Below are 15,697 nucleotides of genomic sequence, written 5' to 3'. Positions count from 1 at the left end.
TTATCAGCTCTTTTCTAGTTACAGTAACCTTCACTTGTCGGGGGTGTTATAAATTTTTAATTTACACTTGTTTAATTTTGTATGGAAAAAATTATAATTTTATTTCGTCATTATACTTCAGCATTGTATTTATCAGATCAAAGTAGCATGGGTACGTGTCGTCATTATATACTAATTACCAAACACCCTGTATAAATGTAGTCAGAGCAGTTATTTAGTGCTGCACATGAGAAAACACTGGTGAGTACTCTTTGCCTGTAAGGCGGGTGGCTAACAGGAACAACTGTCAGTCAGCTAGGCAGTTAGCTTAGTAGCAATTGAAGGATTTTGTTTTAAGGTTTCCGTACCTCAAAAGGAAAAACGGAACCCTTATAGGATCACTTTATTGTCTGGCTGTCCGTCTGTCAAGAAAACCTATAGGATAGGTAATTCCCGTTGACCTAGAATCATGTTTGGCAGGTAGGTAGGTCTTATAGCACAAGTAAAGGAAAAATATCCGAAAACCGTGAATTTGTGGTTACATCACAAAAAGAAATTTATTAGCCTTAAAATCTCATACTTAGCACACAGGTTGCAAAAGGCACCTGATAGCAAGTATGTAAAAATCATGTAAAATGTAAACAAAGTATTTTGTACCTATGTAATGTTATCTTATTTTGACTGCAATGTGCTTTGTGCATTGAATTTAAATACGTTGCTTTGTACATCTTTGTCTCTAGAAATTTGTCAATTTTGAGAATAAACTATTTTGTAGTTCGAGTGTTATTTTATTTCAATTTAAAAAAACCTACCAAGAATGAACCGACAGTCCGACAAGGCTCTCTTGGCACGAGTGAGGGCGCAGTTGTCACTTTATGCAAGCTTTATGCCGACACAGCGAACTATCAACAAGTGCACTTCTCAAGATGGCGGCTTTAGTTCCGATTTAGGCCACGCGCCAAAAGAGGGTTGTCGGACTGTATAGATAGATACTCTGAGTCTTAACCGATTTGTATGAAATTTGGTACCGAGGTAGCTTGCGTCCCTGTAATAGACATAGGCATTTTATCCCGGAAAATCAAACAGTTCCCACGGGATCTTTAAAAACCTAAATCCACGCGAACGAAGTCGCAGGTATCCTATAATTGTTACTAAACCGAGGACTAGTTTCGGAATTTCTGAAACTCAATCAATGGAATTGTTGATCCAATGATTATTTTGTATTTTTGTAACTTAGTTAGTTTCTTGAATAATTTCGGAATTTTCGGAAATCTCATTCAATGGAACCATTTATCCAATGAGTAATTTCAGAATTTCTAGAATTCAGTCAATAGAAATTAGTCATTGGTTTAATATCCGAATTCCTGGAAATCAGTCAATAGTACTGTTGAACCAATGATTACTTTCGGAATTTCTGGAACTCGGTCAATGGAACCGTTGAACCAATGACTAATTTCGGAATTTCTGGATCTTGGTCAAATGGAATTGTTACACCAATGATTAATTTCGGAATCTCTGTAATTCGATCAATGGAACTGTTGAATCAATGACTATTTTCGGAATTTCTGGAACTCAATCAATGGAATTGAATACTTACAATCCTAAGTACCTATATATTTAAGTAAAATGGTAGTTTGGTAGTTTTATTTCAATTGATTTTATTTTGATTGTTGAATCACTGATTAATTTCGGAATTTCTAGAACTCAGTCAATAGAAACATTGTTCCAATGATTAATTTCGGAATTTCTGGAACTCAGTCAATGGAATTATTGAACCAATGACTAATTTCAGTCGGCAGTGCTCTGTAGCTCGCGATGGCTTGCTTCACATCATCCACGGACGCAGACAGGGCGTAAAGCTTATACTCCTTCTGCACACTACTCGTGCACGCGTCTTCTGAACTGTGGGGCGCATTCTTTGAAGGGGTTATGATCTGTAGCAGCTCCAAATGTTCGAATGCCTTCAGCACCACTGGTCGCGGCACGGATTGGTTTGAAGAGTTCGTATTGGCGAATTTGGTATATCTGTAACAAGTGAAAAACCAAACTTATGATAGTTTTCTTGCGATAGTATAAACGAGCTGCTAAGAGTATGCTGTACAAAAAAGGTGGCCATTTTGGATTTGAAAATGGACGTCATTCTTGAATCGCAATGCATATTATACCAAACCGATTTTTCAATGGATAGCAGATCAAGCTTTTGGGTTTTTTTTAAACTCAAATACTCAGCCAAGGGCTTACTGCAATCTCACCTGGTGGTAAGTGATGATGCAATCTAAGATGGAATCGGGCTTAATTGGAAGACTGTGCCTTGTGAAAGTCCCTACAAGAGAACTTTCTTCCTTAGCGAACAAACGAGCAGGCGGATTAAGTGATGACGCCGCCCATGAACATTTGCAGTACCAGAGGAACCGCCGATGCGTGGCCGACCTTTCAGGAATTTGTTAGTCCACCCCTTGAATAACCCCTTGTTGTTATCTAGTGGGAACACCGCCGATGGGAGTTGATTCCACAGTTTGCATGTGCGTGGAAAAAAGGATCTGGCACAACGGGCGGTCGTAGTGCACCAGGCACCCAGGTGATAGATGCCTTACCTTTGAGCTGGTCGAGGTATGACAGCTTCCTGTCTCCATCCATGGGTACGGTGACTCTCATGTACTCCGGCGTACATTCGATCTGGGCTTCAGATCCCGAAACACCTATGTCCAGCGCACACCTATGTCCAGCACACACAAATGTCCAGCACACACCTATGTCCAGCACACACCTATGTCCAGCACATACTTGTCTAGCACACACCTCTGTCCAACACACACCTATGTCCAGCACATACCTATGTCCAGCACACACCTATGTCCAGCACATACTTGTCTAGCACACACCTCTGTCCAACACACACCTATGTCCAGCACATACCTATGTCCAGCACACACCTATGTCCAGCACATACTTGTCTAGCACACACCTCTGTCCAACACACACCTATGTCCAGCACACACCTATGTCCAGCACACATCTATGTCCAGCACATACTTGTCTAGCACACACCTCTGTCCAACACACACCTATGTCCAGCACATACCTATGTCCAGCACACACCTATGTCCAGCACACACCTATGTCCAGCACATACTTGTCTAGCACACACCTCTGTCCAACACACACCTATGTCCAGCACATACCTATGTCCAGCACACACCTATGTCCAGCACACACCTATGTCCAGCACACACCTATGTCCAGCACATACTTGTCTAGCACACACCTCTGTCCAACACACACCTATGTCCAGCACATACCTATGTCCAGCACACACCTATGTCCAGCACACACCTATGTCCAGCACATACTTGTCTAGCACACACCTCTGTCCAACACACACCTATGTCCAGCACATACCTATGTCCAGCACACACCTATGTCCAGCACACACCTATGTCCAGCACATACTTGTCTAGCACACACCTCTGTCCAACACACACCTATGTCCAGCACACACCTATGTCCAGCACACACCTATGTCCAGCACATACTTGTCTAGCACACACCTCTGTCCAACACACACCTATGTCCAGCACACACCTATGTCCAGCACATACTTGTCTAGCACACACCTCTGTCCAACACACACCTATGTCCAGCACATACCTATGTCCAGCACACACCTATGTCCAGCACACACCTATGTCCAGCACACACCTATGTCCAGCACATACTTGTCTAGCACACACCTCTGTCCAACACACACCTATGTCCAGCACACACCTATGTCCAGCACACACCTATGTCCAGCACATACTTGTCTAGCACACACCTCTGTCCAACACACACCTATGTCCAGCACATACCTATGTCCAGCACACACCTATGTCCAGCACACACCTATGTCCAGCACATACTTGTCTAGCACACACCTCTGTCCAACACACACCTATGTCCAGCACATACCTATGTCCAGCACACACCTATGTCCAGCACATACTTGTCTAGCACACACCTCTGTCCAACACACACCTATGTCCAGCACACACCTATGTCCAGCACATACTTGTCTAGCACACACCTCTGTCCAACACACACCTATGTCCAGCACATACCTATGTCCAGCACACACCTATGTCCAGCACACACCTATGTCCAGCACACACCTATGTCCAGCACATACTTGTCTAGCACACACCTCTGTCCAACACACACCTATGTCCAGCACATACCTATGTCCAGCACACACCTATGTCCAGCACATACTTGTCTAGCACACACCTCTGTCCAACACACACCTATGTCCAGCACATACCTATGTCCAGCACACACCTATGTCCAGCACATACTTGTCTAGCACACACCTATGTCCAGCACATACCTATGTCCAGCACACACCTATGTCCAGCACATACTTGTCTAGCACACACCTCTGTCCAACACACACCTATGTCCAGCACATACCTATGTCCAGCGCACACCTATGCCCAGCACACACCTATTCCCACCACACACCTATGCCCACCACAAACCTCTGTCCAGCACACACCTATGTCCAGCAGCGGACGTCAGATCAGATGATAATGATTGACTTACCTGTGTAAAACCATTTCGAAGTTCATCGGTTGTCCGTCGAATATGGCCATTCCGTGTACCATCGCGATGACCAGAGACAACTCCAGAATAGACAGGGATTGTAGGAGCTTGACTCTATGCTCCGAGCACACTGCGCTGTCTATTGCATTACATAGCTCTGTGGTATCTATGTATGGCTTGTTTGGTAACAGCTTTGACACTGTTTGAAACTGGAAATAAAAAAATCGGTCAAGTGCGAGTCAGCCTCACGCCGAGGGTTCTGTACTCGGGTATGTTTTTCAACATTTTGCACGATAATTCAAAACTATAATGCATAAAAATAAATAAAAATCTGTTGTTAGAATATACAGGTAAAGCCCTTTCATATGATACCCCACTTGGTATAGTTATTTTACTTCGAAAATTGAAAATACATTTTTGTTATGTGTATGACCGGTTCACTTATGCGCCATCTGTCGGGAAAATTGTCAGTGTGGATCGCCATTTTTTTTTATTAACTTACCAAAATATCTTTAAAGGTTTGTTCATTGCCAGTGAAGTGGTACAATTTTTCCAGAGAATCCAGAATTTTTTGGTCGTTCGCCAAGCTTTGTATGTGGGCATTCCAATCTTCCAGAAAACTGGAATCCAGATGCTGGAATTGTCTTTTATCTGTTTTGCATTTAGTTAGGATGACATCTGGTATGCAAAATTGGATTTCACCATCAACTTCCATTTGCTCGTCCATATTAACTGAAAAATAGAATATGATCATACATAACAGTTTTTTTTTTCATGGTGACTTACCATGAAAAATAAACCATGAAAAAAAAGTGGCAAAAATAACTAATTACTATTTTTTTTTAAATTTAATAGATAGACCCTAAAGTGATCCCATAAGGGTTATGTTTTTCCATTTGAGGTTTGGAATCCTAAAAACATGCTTGCTTAATTTAAATGAGAAGATTGGGAGTTACGAGACAAATGAACTTACTAATGCTGACGATATTTGCGATCCTTGTTAAGGTGGAAGCGACGGGCCTGCCCGCGAAGTTCAAATTTAATTTGGTTTTTCACAATTTGTAAACTACACTAGCGGCACGCTATGATGGCCGGTTTGACACATTACAATAGTGATGTGGAATGTCAATTTATTCTCGAACAAAAAACAATTAAGTTTTGTTTTTGTACCTGATTAAATAGGTTTAATAAAACAAAAATGTATATGTTTATTTAATTTATTTGAACGAACTGAATATTTGAACGAAAATGAATATACATACTTTATATGCACACAAGAAACATATGAATACAAAAGATACCAAAAAAGGTGCCACAAAAGGCCATAATTAATCAGATTCGTCCATACTACTATTTTCACTGTCGTCACTGCTATCATCACATACATTAATAATTATATGTTTGTTTTCTATAATATTATCTATTTTCACATCTCTTTCATAATCTTCCCTTATTAATTTAACAGTTCTATTCACAACCTTTTCCCAGTCTCCTTTAGTCACATGTTCACAAGCTTCTTCTAATAATTTTAGCATTTTTTTTGTGGTAAATGGGGGTTCTGTATTGTGTCTTGCAGCATATCCCTTAATTTGAGCCCACACCAACTCAATCGCATTATACTCACAATGGTAAGGCGGTAAATGTATAACTCTGTGCCCATGTTCTAATGCTATTTCGTCAATGACGTATCGGATCTTGGTTGGTTTGTTTTCTTTTAAAAGACGTACTAATTCCGCTTTTAACATATTCATGTTTGCATCTACGCCATTTTTACGAAGCCATGCGACGATATCAGCTTTCTTTTGGGATTGGGCAGGTGGCTTGTCAATTTGCATCGAGTGGTATGGGGCGTTGTCCATAATTATAATAGATGGTTCAGGGAGGCTACACAACATTGAGGTAAACCATTCAGTAAACTTTTCTCCATTCATGTCTTCATGATAGTCTCCAGTGGTTTTTGACGCAAAAGCCATGAGAGAACCTTCGACAAACCCGTTGATGGTTCCGGCGTGACAAATTATAAGTCGCGATCCTTTTCCTACAGGAACTTTGGAAGTAGATGCTGCTGTGTCATCGTTCCAAGAACGGCCTACAGTATGGTTAGCATTAAGCCATGTTTCATCCAAGAACACAACATTTTGCCAATTTTTGATTTCTTTCACTTGCCGTAAAAAAGTATACCTTGCCATCGCTATATCAAATCTTTCCATCAATATTTTGCGTTTGTTACATTTTTTGTATCGAAATCCAATGGTCTTCAAAATCTTCGTTAAAGAACTTTCCCCACCGAAGAATAATCCAGCTTCCTTCAGTGAATGCACCAACTTTTTTCTTGTTGGATACTCCTTCTGTAAATAGTAGCCGTAAACATGTCTTCGGATAGCATCGGCATCAAAGCTATCGATGCCTACGACTGGTTTTGCTCGTTTTCTCTTTTTTGGTGTGTGAAGTTTATTTTCTTCTGTGCCAGTCTCGCCATATTTTTTTTTAGTTATCCGTCTAACAGTTCGTTGTCCAATATTAAGCGCATCAGCTACGCGTTCAACCACTGACGTTATAGGTAAAATTGGCCCTCCATTTTGAGCTTCACGATCGAAATAGTTACGAAGGCGTATTACGAACTCACGTGTCTGACTATTTAGAACAGTTCTCTGCGTACGTTCGGTCATATCGACGAAAACAACAACCACAACAAAGGGCTTGAACAGAGTCCAAATTAACGAGCAAGGGTCAACAGTAATGCAGTATCAATATTTGAAATCCAAAGCCAGGTCAAAACTATATCACAATCGCATTGCACTGACAGTTTATACTTTTCGAAGCAACGTCAATTCGAAACTGCTTTGTTTTGCATTGAGCATTGACGCGAGTTTGCCGGAGGTAGTAGTTGTGCCAGCCAGCGATCCTATGTGACGATCGTATTAGATTCCATTTTTAAAAATTTATTGATATTTTTTTGCGATTTCAGAGGTTTGTCCACATAGTGAAAATTGTTCATATTCACAAGTACATTCACCCCTTAAATGGTGCAAACTGATTTTTCTACACTTGTATACATTTAAGAAATCAATTTAATAAATAAATTTTGAGTCCTAAACCTAAAACTACATTCGATAAAATTTATGAATCTCTGCACATCACTATCGTCAATAAAGTAATACAATTATTTCCTTCAAAGTCGTTATCAATTAATACGGAACTTCATGAGCGGACAAACGTCAAACCGGCCATCATAGCGTGCCGCTAGTTTAATACGACAATGTGGGCTTGTGGCATTCTAATTGCGCCAATGGCAGTATCATCCTCACAGGTTTATATAAAAATCTTTACTTGAAAAGGTCCAGTTTAACAAATTAGCTCTAGTATCGACTAATTTGTTTTAATCTAATTTTGACTAATTTGAATTTCGCGGGCAGGCCCGTCTCATGCCCCTTAACAAAAAAGATGGATAGATACAAAGTAAAAATTACCTGGGACTTTGTCTGTGGTGGCGTTTGCTGGCGCGCGTGTTGTGACTTTTTGGAGTGTTTTTTATTGTTAAAACTGACTGGAAAGCGCTCTAAGGGGGTGCCGTGCGTATGTCGGTGAGCGCCGGCACAGACGGGGTCCATACTTGCATAGTTTAGCTAACTTGTTACAAATAACTACAAGCTTGACATTGGCTAATCATTGTAAAAGCCAGACGGGAGAAAAAAAAAAAAAAATTACCTGTCGATTTCCTGCCTCTGCGTTTTTCAGACATATCTTTTTTTGCCAAGCTAAGGGGCATACTGAGAGATTGAACTAGCTTTTCTTTGTAGTTGGTTACGGGGCACTCTGCACCCACTTCTGTCTCGTTGGAGTAAATGAATATGTTCCTATGTGAGAATCGGGACTTCACTCGTTTATCTAGTAGCTCCATAACGTTTAAGTGACTTGTTATGCCTGGAACGATAAAATAGAATACAGGTTTGTACGTTTAAAAATCAAAAAGTCAAAAGTCAAAATCATTTATTACTACAAGTGTAAATTAAAAATTTACAACACCCCCGACAAGTGAAGGTTACAGTAACTAGAAAAAAGCTGATAACTTGATAAGAACGGGTGAACCAATTTTCTTGGATTATTGCTAAGAACACCTCGATCGAGCCACCTTTCAAATAAATTAAAATCGGTTCATTAGTTTAAGAGCTACAATGCCACAGACAGATACACAGGTGAAACTTATAACACCCCTCTTTTTGGGTTGGGGGTTAAGTGGTGATAATTGATTACATAAACTTAAAACTAAAGCTACGAGGGTTCCAAACGCGCTCAAGTCTGAGAAGAGCCCACAACAAACTTAGTTGGGTATATTTTATTATCACAATTTAACGGGAATAAAAGTAGCCTATGGGCTAATCCAGGATGATATTATCTATCTCCATTCCACAGCCAAATCCGTCTAGTAGTCTTTGTGTGAAGGAGTAACACACACACACACACACACACACATACACACAAACTTTCGCCTTTATAATATTAGTGTGAAGTGTGATAAGGTGGGTCCACACCGGACGATCCATCGATCCCGCGATCCGCGATCCAGGATCGCGGATCGTGGATCGTGGATCGTGTTATGCCGATCCACTCTTGGAAACTTGCGATCCCAAATATGCGCTCCAAGCGATCCTAAGGCGATCCGTGATTCAGCCAGTCTAACTCTTGTACGATATGGAGTCACACGTACAACGGCGGCGTCTTGCCGTTGCAGCAGTAACTTTTATTTTGCTTAAATGCTTGCGCAAAAAATCACAAAAAAGAAAACGACGGTTTTGGGTGAAACAAATTTACAAAAATCGCTTGGAATCTGGGACTCAGCTGTACGCAGAGTTAGTGTCAGATAAAGTTGAACACAATTTTGCAAGAATGAATGCTAATCAATTTGAGATATTGTGTTCATTATTAAATAACAAGCTAAGAAAGAATGATACAAATTATAGAGATGCCATTACTGTGAAGGAAAGATTATTACTAACATTGAGATTTTTAGCAACTGGAGATTCGTACGTCAGTTTGCAGTATCTGTTCCGCATTTCCAAACAGTCTATATCGATAATTATTCCTGAAGTTTGTGAAGCCATCATTGACCTGTTAAATGATTATGTAAAGGTAAGTAAAACCATACTTTATTACTCAATAAAAAAGTAGTGTATTACAATCATAATTTAAAGAAGTAACATGTTTACAATTATTAATTATTTTTTGAAAACATGATATAGGTAGGTACTTATTTAATTCGGTGGTGACTGTGGAAGTGAATAATCCTGAGGTTTCAGAAACTGGGACTGCGATGAATTGGAGGCTAGATGAGCAGACGGTGATGTCTGTGGAATTGGAGCTGGATAATTTTGAGGTTGTAGAGACTGGGACTGTGATGAAGTGGATGCTATTGGTGTGCCAGGGTATGAATTAGTGTAATATCCATAATTGCTATCCCCATATCTTCCTGTGTCAGCTTGAAAAATAACTTGGCATATAGCATTTTTGACATTAACTAATGTTACTGCATCATATTTCCGCAATTCAGTAGATATATACTGCCCGAAAGCAATGTAAGAATCAGTTTCCGGTTGTGGTGGCTGAGCACATTGTTGCAGAAGTTGGAAAGCCTCTGAAAGAGTTTCATCTGATATGTCATCTGCATTATTAGAAGTAGTTTTCTTTCTTTTTTTTGTTCTTTTGTTTGTTGTTTGGACACTGGATTGTGCATTCTGATCATTCTGCTCTCTACTCTGATCTGTGTGGTGGTTGGCTCTCTCCGGTTGTGTGTCACTAGTAATGTTACTGTTCTCGTTTTCGCTCACTGTAGTATTAACTTCAAGTTCCCCATCAGTCGTATCAGATTCTACCTGTAACAACAATTATTATTACTATTTACTGCTTATTCTTATTTTCAGCTTTATATTATAATTAAGATCTCCTTTATTTTCAGGTGCCGTCAACTAAAGAAGAATGGCGTACAGTTTCTCAGCAATTCGAGAATAAGTGGAATTTCCCACACGTGATAGGAGCGATGGACGGCAAACACGTCGCTATACAATCGCCTTTTAATAGTGGCAACGACTTTGATAATTACAAATTATTTCCTAGTATTGTTCTTTTTGCATTAGTAGATGCAAATTATAGGTTCCTGTATGTGAATGTTGGGACTAAAGGCAGAATATCAGATGGAGGCGTGTTCAAAAGCACAAATTTATATAAAAAACTTGAAAAAAAAGAGCTAAATATTCCTCCACCGGAGATATTGCAAGTTCCCTATAAAATTGAGGTACCCTATTATATACTAGGTGATAAAGCTTTTCAGCTTAATGATTATACTATGAAACCATACGATGGTACACGGGAAAGGGGTTCTTGTGAAAGAATTTTCAACTACCGACTGTCAAGAGCACGTAGAGTAGTTGAAAACGCGTTTGGAGTACTTAGTTCTGTCTACAGAGTCCTGCGTAAACCTATGCTTTTGGAACCAGAAACTGCGACTAAAGTCGTGCTGGCAACGGTTCATTTATATAACTACTTACGCAGTAATCCTAACTTTATATCGCCAGGAACGTTTGATACAGTACAGGAGAATGGAGATGTAATACCTGGAAGCTGGCGAAATGAACCGCCATCACAATCGCTACAACCGATGGCCGTCGTACCAAGAAGAGCAACAGAAAATGCCACTACAATACGGTCCCACTTAGCAAGACACTTTGTTACAAACCATACAATAGTTTGGCAAAATGAATATCAGTAAACTAATAGCTCACAATATGTTCCAATGTATCGCGTGTGGTTCCGGGTTCATTTTTATCCGCCATAAAGTCGAAGTCATCATACGCAAACCACTTTGATTTATATGTATCTTGAGCACCTGAAATAAACAAGTTACTCATTAAAATAACCACGTGTATTTCTAACAGCTTAAATGTAAAAAGCGAAATCACGTGAAATCCACAGTAAATATTATGATGTAATTACTTATAATAAAATATATAATTTTAATACCTACAGATAAAAAGTAGCTTTGTTTTCTTACCGGATCCAGTTATACGGCTTTGCTTCTCTCTGTGTTTCTCCCTTCTGTAGCCTCCCGCCAGAGATCGCATTTTTTTCTTTAGGTTCTCGATCGACTTATTCCCCATTTCACGAGAAATCTGACACCAAGCATCATCTCTAACACCTCTATTGGTGTAATTAGAATCTTTGGGATCCCATAAACATTTAAATTCTTTATAAAGCGATATCAAACGGCGACTTTCTGAGATGTCCATGGCGAGGTGGATCGCGCGAACCAACACAACCGTCCACACCGCGCGCATCACGCAACTGAGGCACCTTTGAGGCTGGCACAAAAACCGACCGCACACGGATCGCGCGAGGTAGGGAGCGCGCGCTCCAATACGTGCGCATGGATCGCGCGCGGCACGTCCACACCGCCTGCATCTTTGGATCGCGCTGCTGCCGCGCGCGATCGGAGCGCGATGGATCGTCCGGTGTGGACCCGGCTATAGAGATAAGTGCTTCCCTGTCCACTTTCTTTTTAACCCCCGACCCAAAAAGAGGGGTGTTATAAGTTTGACGTGTGTATCTGTGTATCGGTGTATCTGTCTGTGGCATCGTAGCTCCTAAAGTAATGAACCGATTTTAATTTAGTTTTTTTTGTTTGAAAGGTGGCTTGATCGAGAGTGTTCTTAGTTATAACCCAAGAAAATCGGTTCAGCCATTTGAAAGTTATCAGCTCTTTTCTAGTTACTGTAACCTTTACTTGTCAGGGGTGTTATAAATTTTTAATTTACACTTGTTGTCTCTATTGTTACAACTTTCTGGTGCAAATAAAAATAAATCTCACCCAATACACACACGGGCGCCTTATTGGTGTGTGTGATGTTAAACAGATTGTACAGAAGTGTCTGTCTGTGTGCACCGTGACAGAACATGTCAAACTCCTCCAATATGAACACTATAGTTTTGCACTGTCTGTCTGCACCGCTCGTCAGACATTGCAGTATAAAGCTCAGTTTCTCAGCAAAGGACCCAAATACTCTGTCACCGACTGCACTCTCTAGCCGCATCTATACATATATTAAAATTGTAGAAAAGTGGTGTCTGTACAATGGAAATATATAAAAAAAAGTAGCAGGGGTTGTTATTATATCGATGCCAAACCCGAAATTATAATTAATTTTTTTTGTTTGTTTGTCTGTGTGTTTGTACACGCTAATATCAGAAACGGCTTATTCGATTTAGATACGGTTTTCACTAATATACTGTAGTAAGCTTCACTTAACATTTAGTATTTATTTCATGTCAATCGGTTCATAAATACAAAAGTTATGTCAATTTAAAGAATCACGGCGAACATTTTTAACGTACAGAGTATATGCTGCCCGAAAAGTCACTATTCCACGCGAACGAAGTCGCGGGCACAGCTAGTCTGGAATATGATGCCTTTCATGTCACTGATAGTCCTCTGTGCAGGGCCTGCATCGAGGTAAAAAACCGGCCAAGTGCGAGTCAGACTCGCGAATCGAGCGTTCCATACTTAGGTATTTCTTGGACATTTTGCATGATAAATCAAAAACTATTATGCATAAAAATATATAAAATCTGTTTTAAAATGTACAAGTAAATCCCTTCCATATGATACCCCACTTGGTATAGTTATCTTACTTTGAAAATTCAAACACGTTTTAATTTTTTTTAATGATGTAACCACAAATTCACGATTTTGAGATTTATCCCTTTACTTGTGCTATAAGACCTACCTACTGGCCAAATTTCATGATTCTAGGACACGGGAAGTACCCTATAGGTTTTCTTGACAGACATGATGGACAGACGGAGTGAATGAGAGACAGACAGACAGACAACAAAGTGATCCTATAAGGGTTCCGTTTTTCCTTTTAAGGTATGGAACCCTAAAAAAATAAAAAGAAATACCTGTGCAGTGATGTATTTAAAAGCGAGTTTGTCATCATGATGTATGAGGCCGTTCAATTTGATGAGATAGGCATCATTAACCAAGTCTACTTTGTTGGACACCTGGTGAAGCACCCAATTTAGGAGCTGCAAAGACAAGGTACAATTTTTTAAATTCAGATACAAGTTAGGTTAGTACTAGACAGCAATCTCACCTGGTGGTAAGTGATGATGCAGTCTAAGATGGAAGCGGGCTAACCTGGAAGGGGTATGGCAGTTTTTACTATACCCATGCTTTGGTTTCAACACAGCATCATACCTGCACCTTAAATTGCTTGGCGGCACAGCTTTGCCAGTATGCATGGAGTTGGGATGATTACATTTCGTTCAGGTCTTTTTTTATTTAGTCTAGTCTAGTCTAGTCTAGTCTCTAACTGTTCTTAGTTGAAGGGAGAGGGGAAAGATTAGTGATGTTCCCCTAACCTTCCAACTTCTCTAACCACCTCGCCCCTGAACTACTCAAACATAAAACTAACCTAGAAATATCAAAATTAAAAAAAAAGATCTCATAAACTATTATGAATCGTTGTTTTTGGCGTTAGCCCCCTACCCGCTCCACTTAAGCGCGGGCGCAATACTAAGGGTGCCTTTCCACCAGAGATGTGATATGCAGCTATGCTACAAAGATGTGAAATCTACGCTACGAAAACATGTGACCGTTTTCCACCAATACTAAGCTATGTAGCTGTGCGAGGAGAATGCGCTATGAAAATGTAGCTGCGCGAGAAAGATGCTCAGCTTGAGCTATGCGATGTATCGATAGTAAGGAAGCGGTGAGGAGAGAGGCGCTCACGCGTCCTGCCGTGCCTGCACATAGCTACACCACTCGCGACGGCCCCTAGCAGGCATCCATAGCACGCATCCTTCCATATAAAAAACTATCTAAGTTGAATCCGTTTCCACCAGTGCTAAGCTATGTGCACCAATGAATATGATTGGTGGATATCAAACGCATCCATAGCAACGTAGCATAGCACATCTCTGGTGGAAAAGCAGCCTTAAGCCGAGCCCAGCAGCCTTAGGAAAGGGTGAAGAAAGGTCCAGGAGTGTACGCAAACAGGCTGACGATACTTACCGTAGTCTTACCAGAGCCTCGGGGTCCGATGATGAGCGCTGAATGCGACTCCCCGTGTAAAACAGACCGTGCTATCAAATCGTAGACGTGTTCCCTTTCATACTTACGACCCGTAAACGAGATATTGTCCTCCATTATTTTAATCTTCAAATACTTTTTTATTAGCTTCATATTATGCAAAGCTGATTGTGTTGGGTTTTGGTCGTCCATAATTCGTTTTGTATGTTTACGGTTCGTTAATTTGTATGTTTACGGTTTGAAATCACAGCGCGTTTGTTGCCTCAAAAGAGAAAAATTACAACAAATGCAAAAAATTAACACGTTTTCAATGTTTTTGATTTCGCGGTTTCGCAGCTTCAAGTTTTTGACATTGACATTGAGATCACCGACCAGAAACAAAAGATTGAGATGACTGACAGCAACTGACAGCATACTGACCAATACTTTTTTTTTTTTTCTTTAAATCTGGCTTTACTCTGATTAGCCAATGTCAAGTTTGTGATATTTTCAAGTTATTGAATTTATACAAGTATGGACTCCGTCTGTGCCGGCGCCCGCCGACATACGCGCAGCGCCCCTTTAGAGCGCTTCCCAGTCAGTCCCACCACAAAAAACACCAACTAACACAAAAACCAGCCACTCTTAGCAAAAAAAAACACTCCAAACAAGCACAGCACGCGCGCCAGCAAACGCCATCACAGACGAAGTCCGACCAATACTGACAGGTCGGTTGAAGGTCAGCCAAAGTTTTTTTCTTTGCGTTCAAAAACAAAATGGATTTTACGTTATTTATCTATCATAGACAATTATTGCGCTGACTTGAATGGTTGGTCATTCAAATAAGGCTTACCTAGCTAGGCAACTTTTCCTTTTCAAATAGTACCAACAATAGTACCAACTAGATATTATAACCTTTGGTCATAAAATACATAACATTGGTCTTTATCTTACACTAGCGACCCGCCCCGGCTTCGCACGGGTGGACATTTATTTTTTAAGCTCTCTGAACCCCTGCGGTTTCGCGCGAGTCGTGCGACACCATCATTCATTTTAATACCAATTACAATTTTAAATTCG

At 40.4% G+C, this 15,697-nt stretch overlaps 3 protein-coding genes across 5 annotated transcripts; 1 reads left to right on the top strand and 2 right to left on the bottom strand.

Moving 5' to 3' along the window:
- Positions 1–1,366: 1,366 nt before the first annotated feature.
- On the bottom strand, positions 1,367–15,099 carry LOC123879058 (origin recognition complex subunit 4). Of its 2 annotated transcripts, none has more exons than XR_006798936.1 (8): positions 14,621–15,099; positions 13,507–13,632; positions 12,416–12,638; positions 8,266–8,481; positions 5,060–5,289; positions 4,558–4,766; positions 1,650–2,004; positions 1,367–1,567 (listed from the first exon to the last, which is right to left on the bottom strand). XR_006798936.1 is itself a non-coding variant. In XM_045926564.1 (8 exons), exons 1-7 carry the CDS (start codon positions 14,828–14,830, stop codon positions 1,734–1,736), a joined length of 1,485 nt encoding a protein of 494 aa, XP_045782520.1. In that variant the 5' UTR covers positions 14,831–15,099; the 3' UTR covers positions 1,367–1,567; positions 1,700–1,733. The 2 variants fall into 2 exon arrangements, 1 of the variants encoding a protein (XP_045782520.1); XM_045926564.1 differs by having other exon boundaries at positions 1,700–2,004.
- On the top strand, positions 9,091–11,335 carry LOC123879059 (protein ALP1-like). 2 transcript variants are annotated; one of them, XR_006798937.1, is made up of 3 exons: positions 9,091–9,687; positions 9,855–9,980; positions 10,511–11,335. XR_006798937.1 is itself a non-coding variant. In XM_045926565.1 (2 exons), the coding sequence occupies exons 1-2, from the start codon at positions 9,250–9,252 to the stop codon at positions 11,318–11,320; spliced, it is 1,248 nt and encodes a 415-aa protein (XP_045782521.1). In that variant the 5' UTR covers positions 9,094–9,249; the 3' UTR covers positions 11,321–11,335. The 2 variants fall into 2 exon arrangements, 1 of the variants encoding a protein (XP_045782521.1); XM_045926565.1 differs by lacking the exon at positions 9,855–9,980 and having other exon boundaries at positions 9,094–9,687.
- On the bottom strand, positions 9,729–12,076 carry LOC123879060. Its single transcript, XM_045926566.1, has 3 exons — positions 11,603–12,076; positions 11,334–11,437; positions 9,729–10,427 (listed from the first exon to the last, which is right to left on the bottom strand). Exons 1-3 carry the CDS (start codon positions 11,883–11,885, stop codon positions 9,810–9,812), a joined length of 1,005 nt encoding a protein of 334 aa, XP_045782522.1. The 5' UTR covers positions 11,886–12,076; the 3' UTR covers positions 9,729–9,809.
- Positions 15,100–15,697: the final 598 nt, after the last annotated feature.

The sequence above is a fragment of the Maniola jurtina genome, chromosome 27 (genome assembly GCF_905333055.1).
Source record: "Maniola jurtina chromosome 27, ilManJurt1.1, whole genome shotgun sequence".
In the NCBI taxonomy this organism is placed as follows: domain Eukaryota; kingdom Metazoa; phylum Arthropoda; class Insecta; order Lepidoptera; family Nymphalidae; genus Maniola; species Maniola jurtina.
Note: the sequence above shows the minus strand (reverse complement) of the source record. Positions and strands in the feature narration are given on the sequence as shown.

Coding starts and splice junctions, on each gene's coding strand:
- LOC123879059 (XM_045926565.1), top strand. CDS start 9,250: ATGGAGTCACACGTACAACGGCGGCGTCTTGCCGTTGCAGCAGTAACT. Junction 9,688..10,510: donor TGTTAAATGATTATGTAAAG/GTAAGTAAAACC, acceptor CTTTATTTTCAG/GTGCCGTCAACTAAAGAAGA.
- LOC123879058 (XM_045926564.1), bottom strand. CDS start 14,830: ATGGACGACCAAAACCCAACACAATCAGCTTTGCATAATATGAAGCTA. Junction 8,482..12,415: donor GGCGCCCGTGTGTGTATTGG/GTGAGATTTATT, acceptor TTATCGTTCCAG/GCATAACAAGTCACTTAAAC. Junction 2,005..4,557: donor TTCGAAATGGTTTTACACAG/GTAAGTCAATCA, acceptor CACTTGTTACAG/ATATACCAAATTCGCCAATA.
- LOC123879060 (XM_045926566.1), bottom strand. CDS start 11,885: ATGCGCGCGGTGTGGACGGTTGTGTTGGTTCGCGCGATCCACCTCGCC. Junction 11,438..11,602: donor AAGCCGTATAACTGGATCCG/GTAAGAAAACAA, acceptor TGTTTATTTCAG/GTGCTCAAGATACATATAAA. Junction 10,428..11,333: donor GCGATACATTGGAACATATT/GTGAGCTATTAG, acceptor TTGTTGTTACAG/GTAGAATCTGATACGACTGA.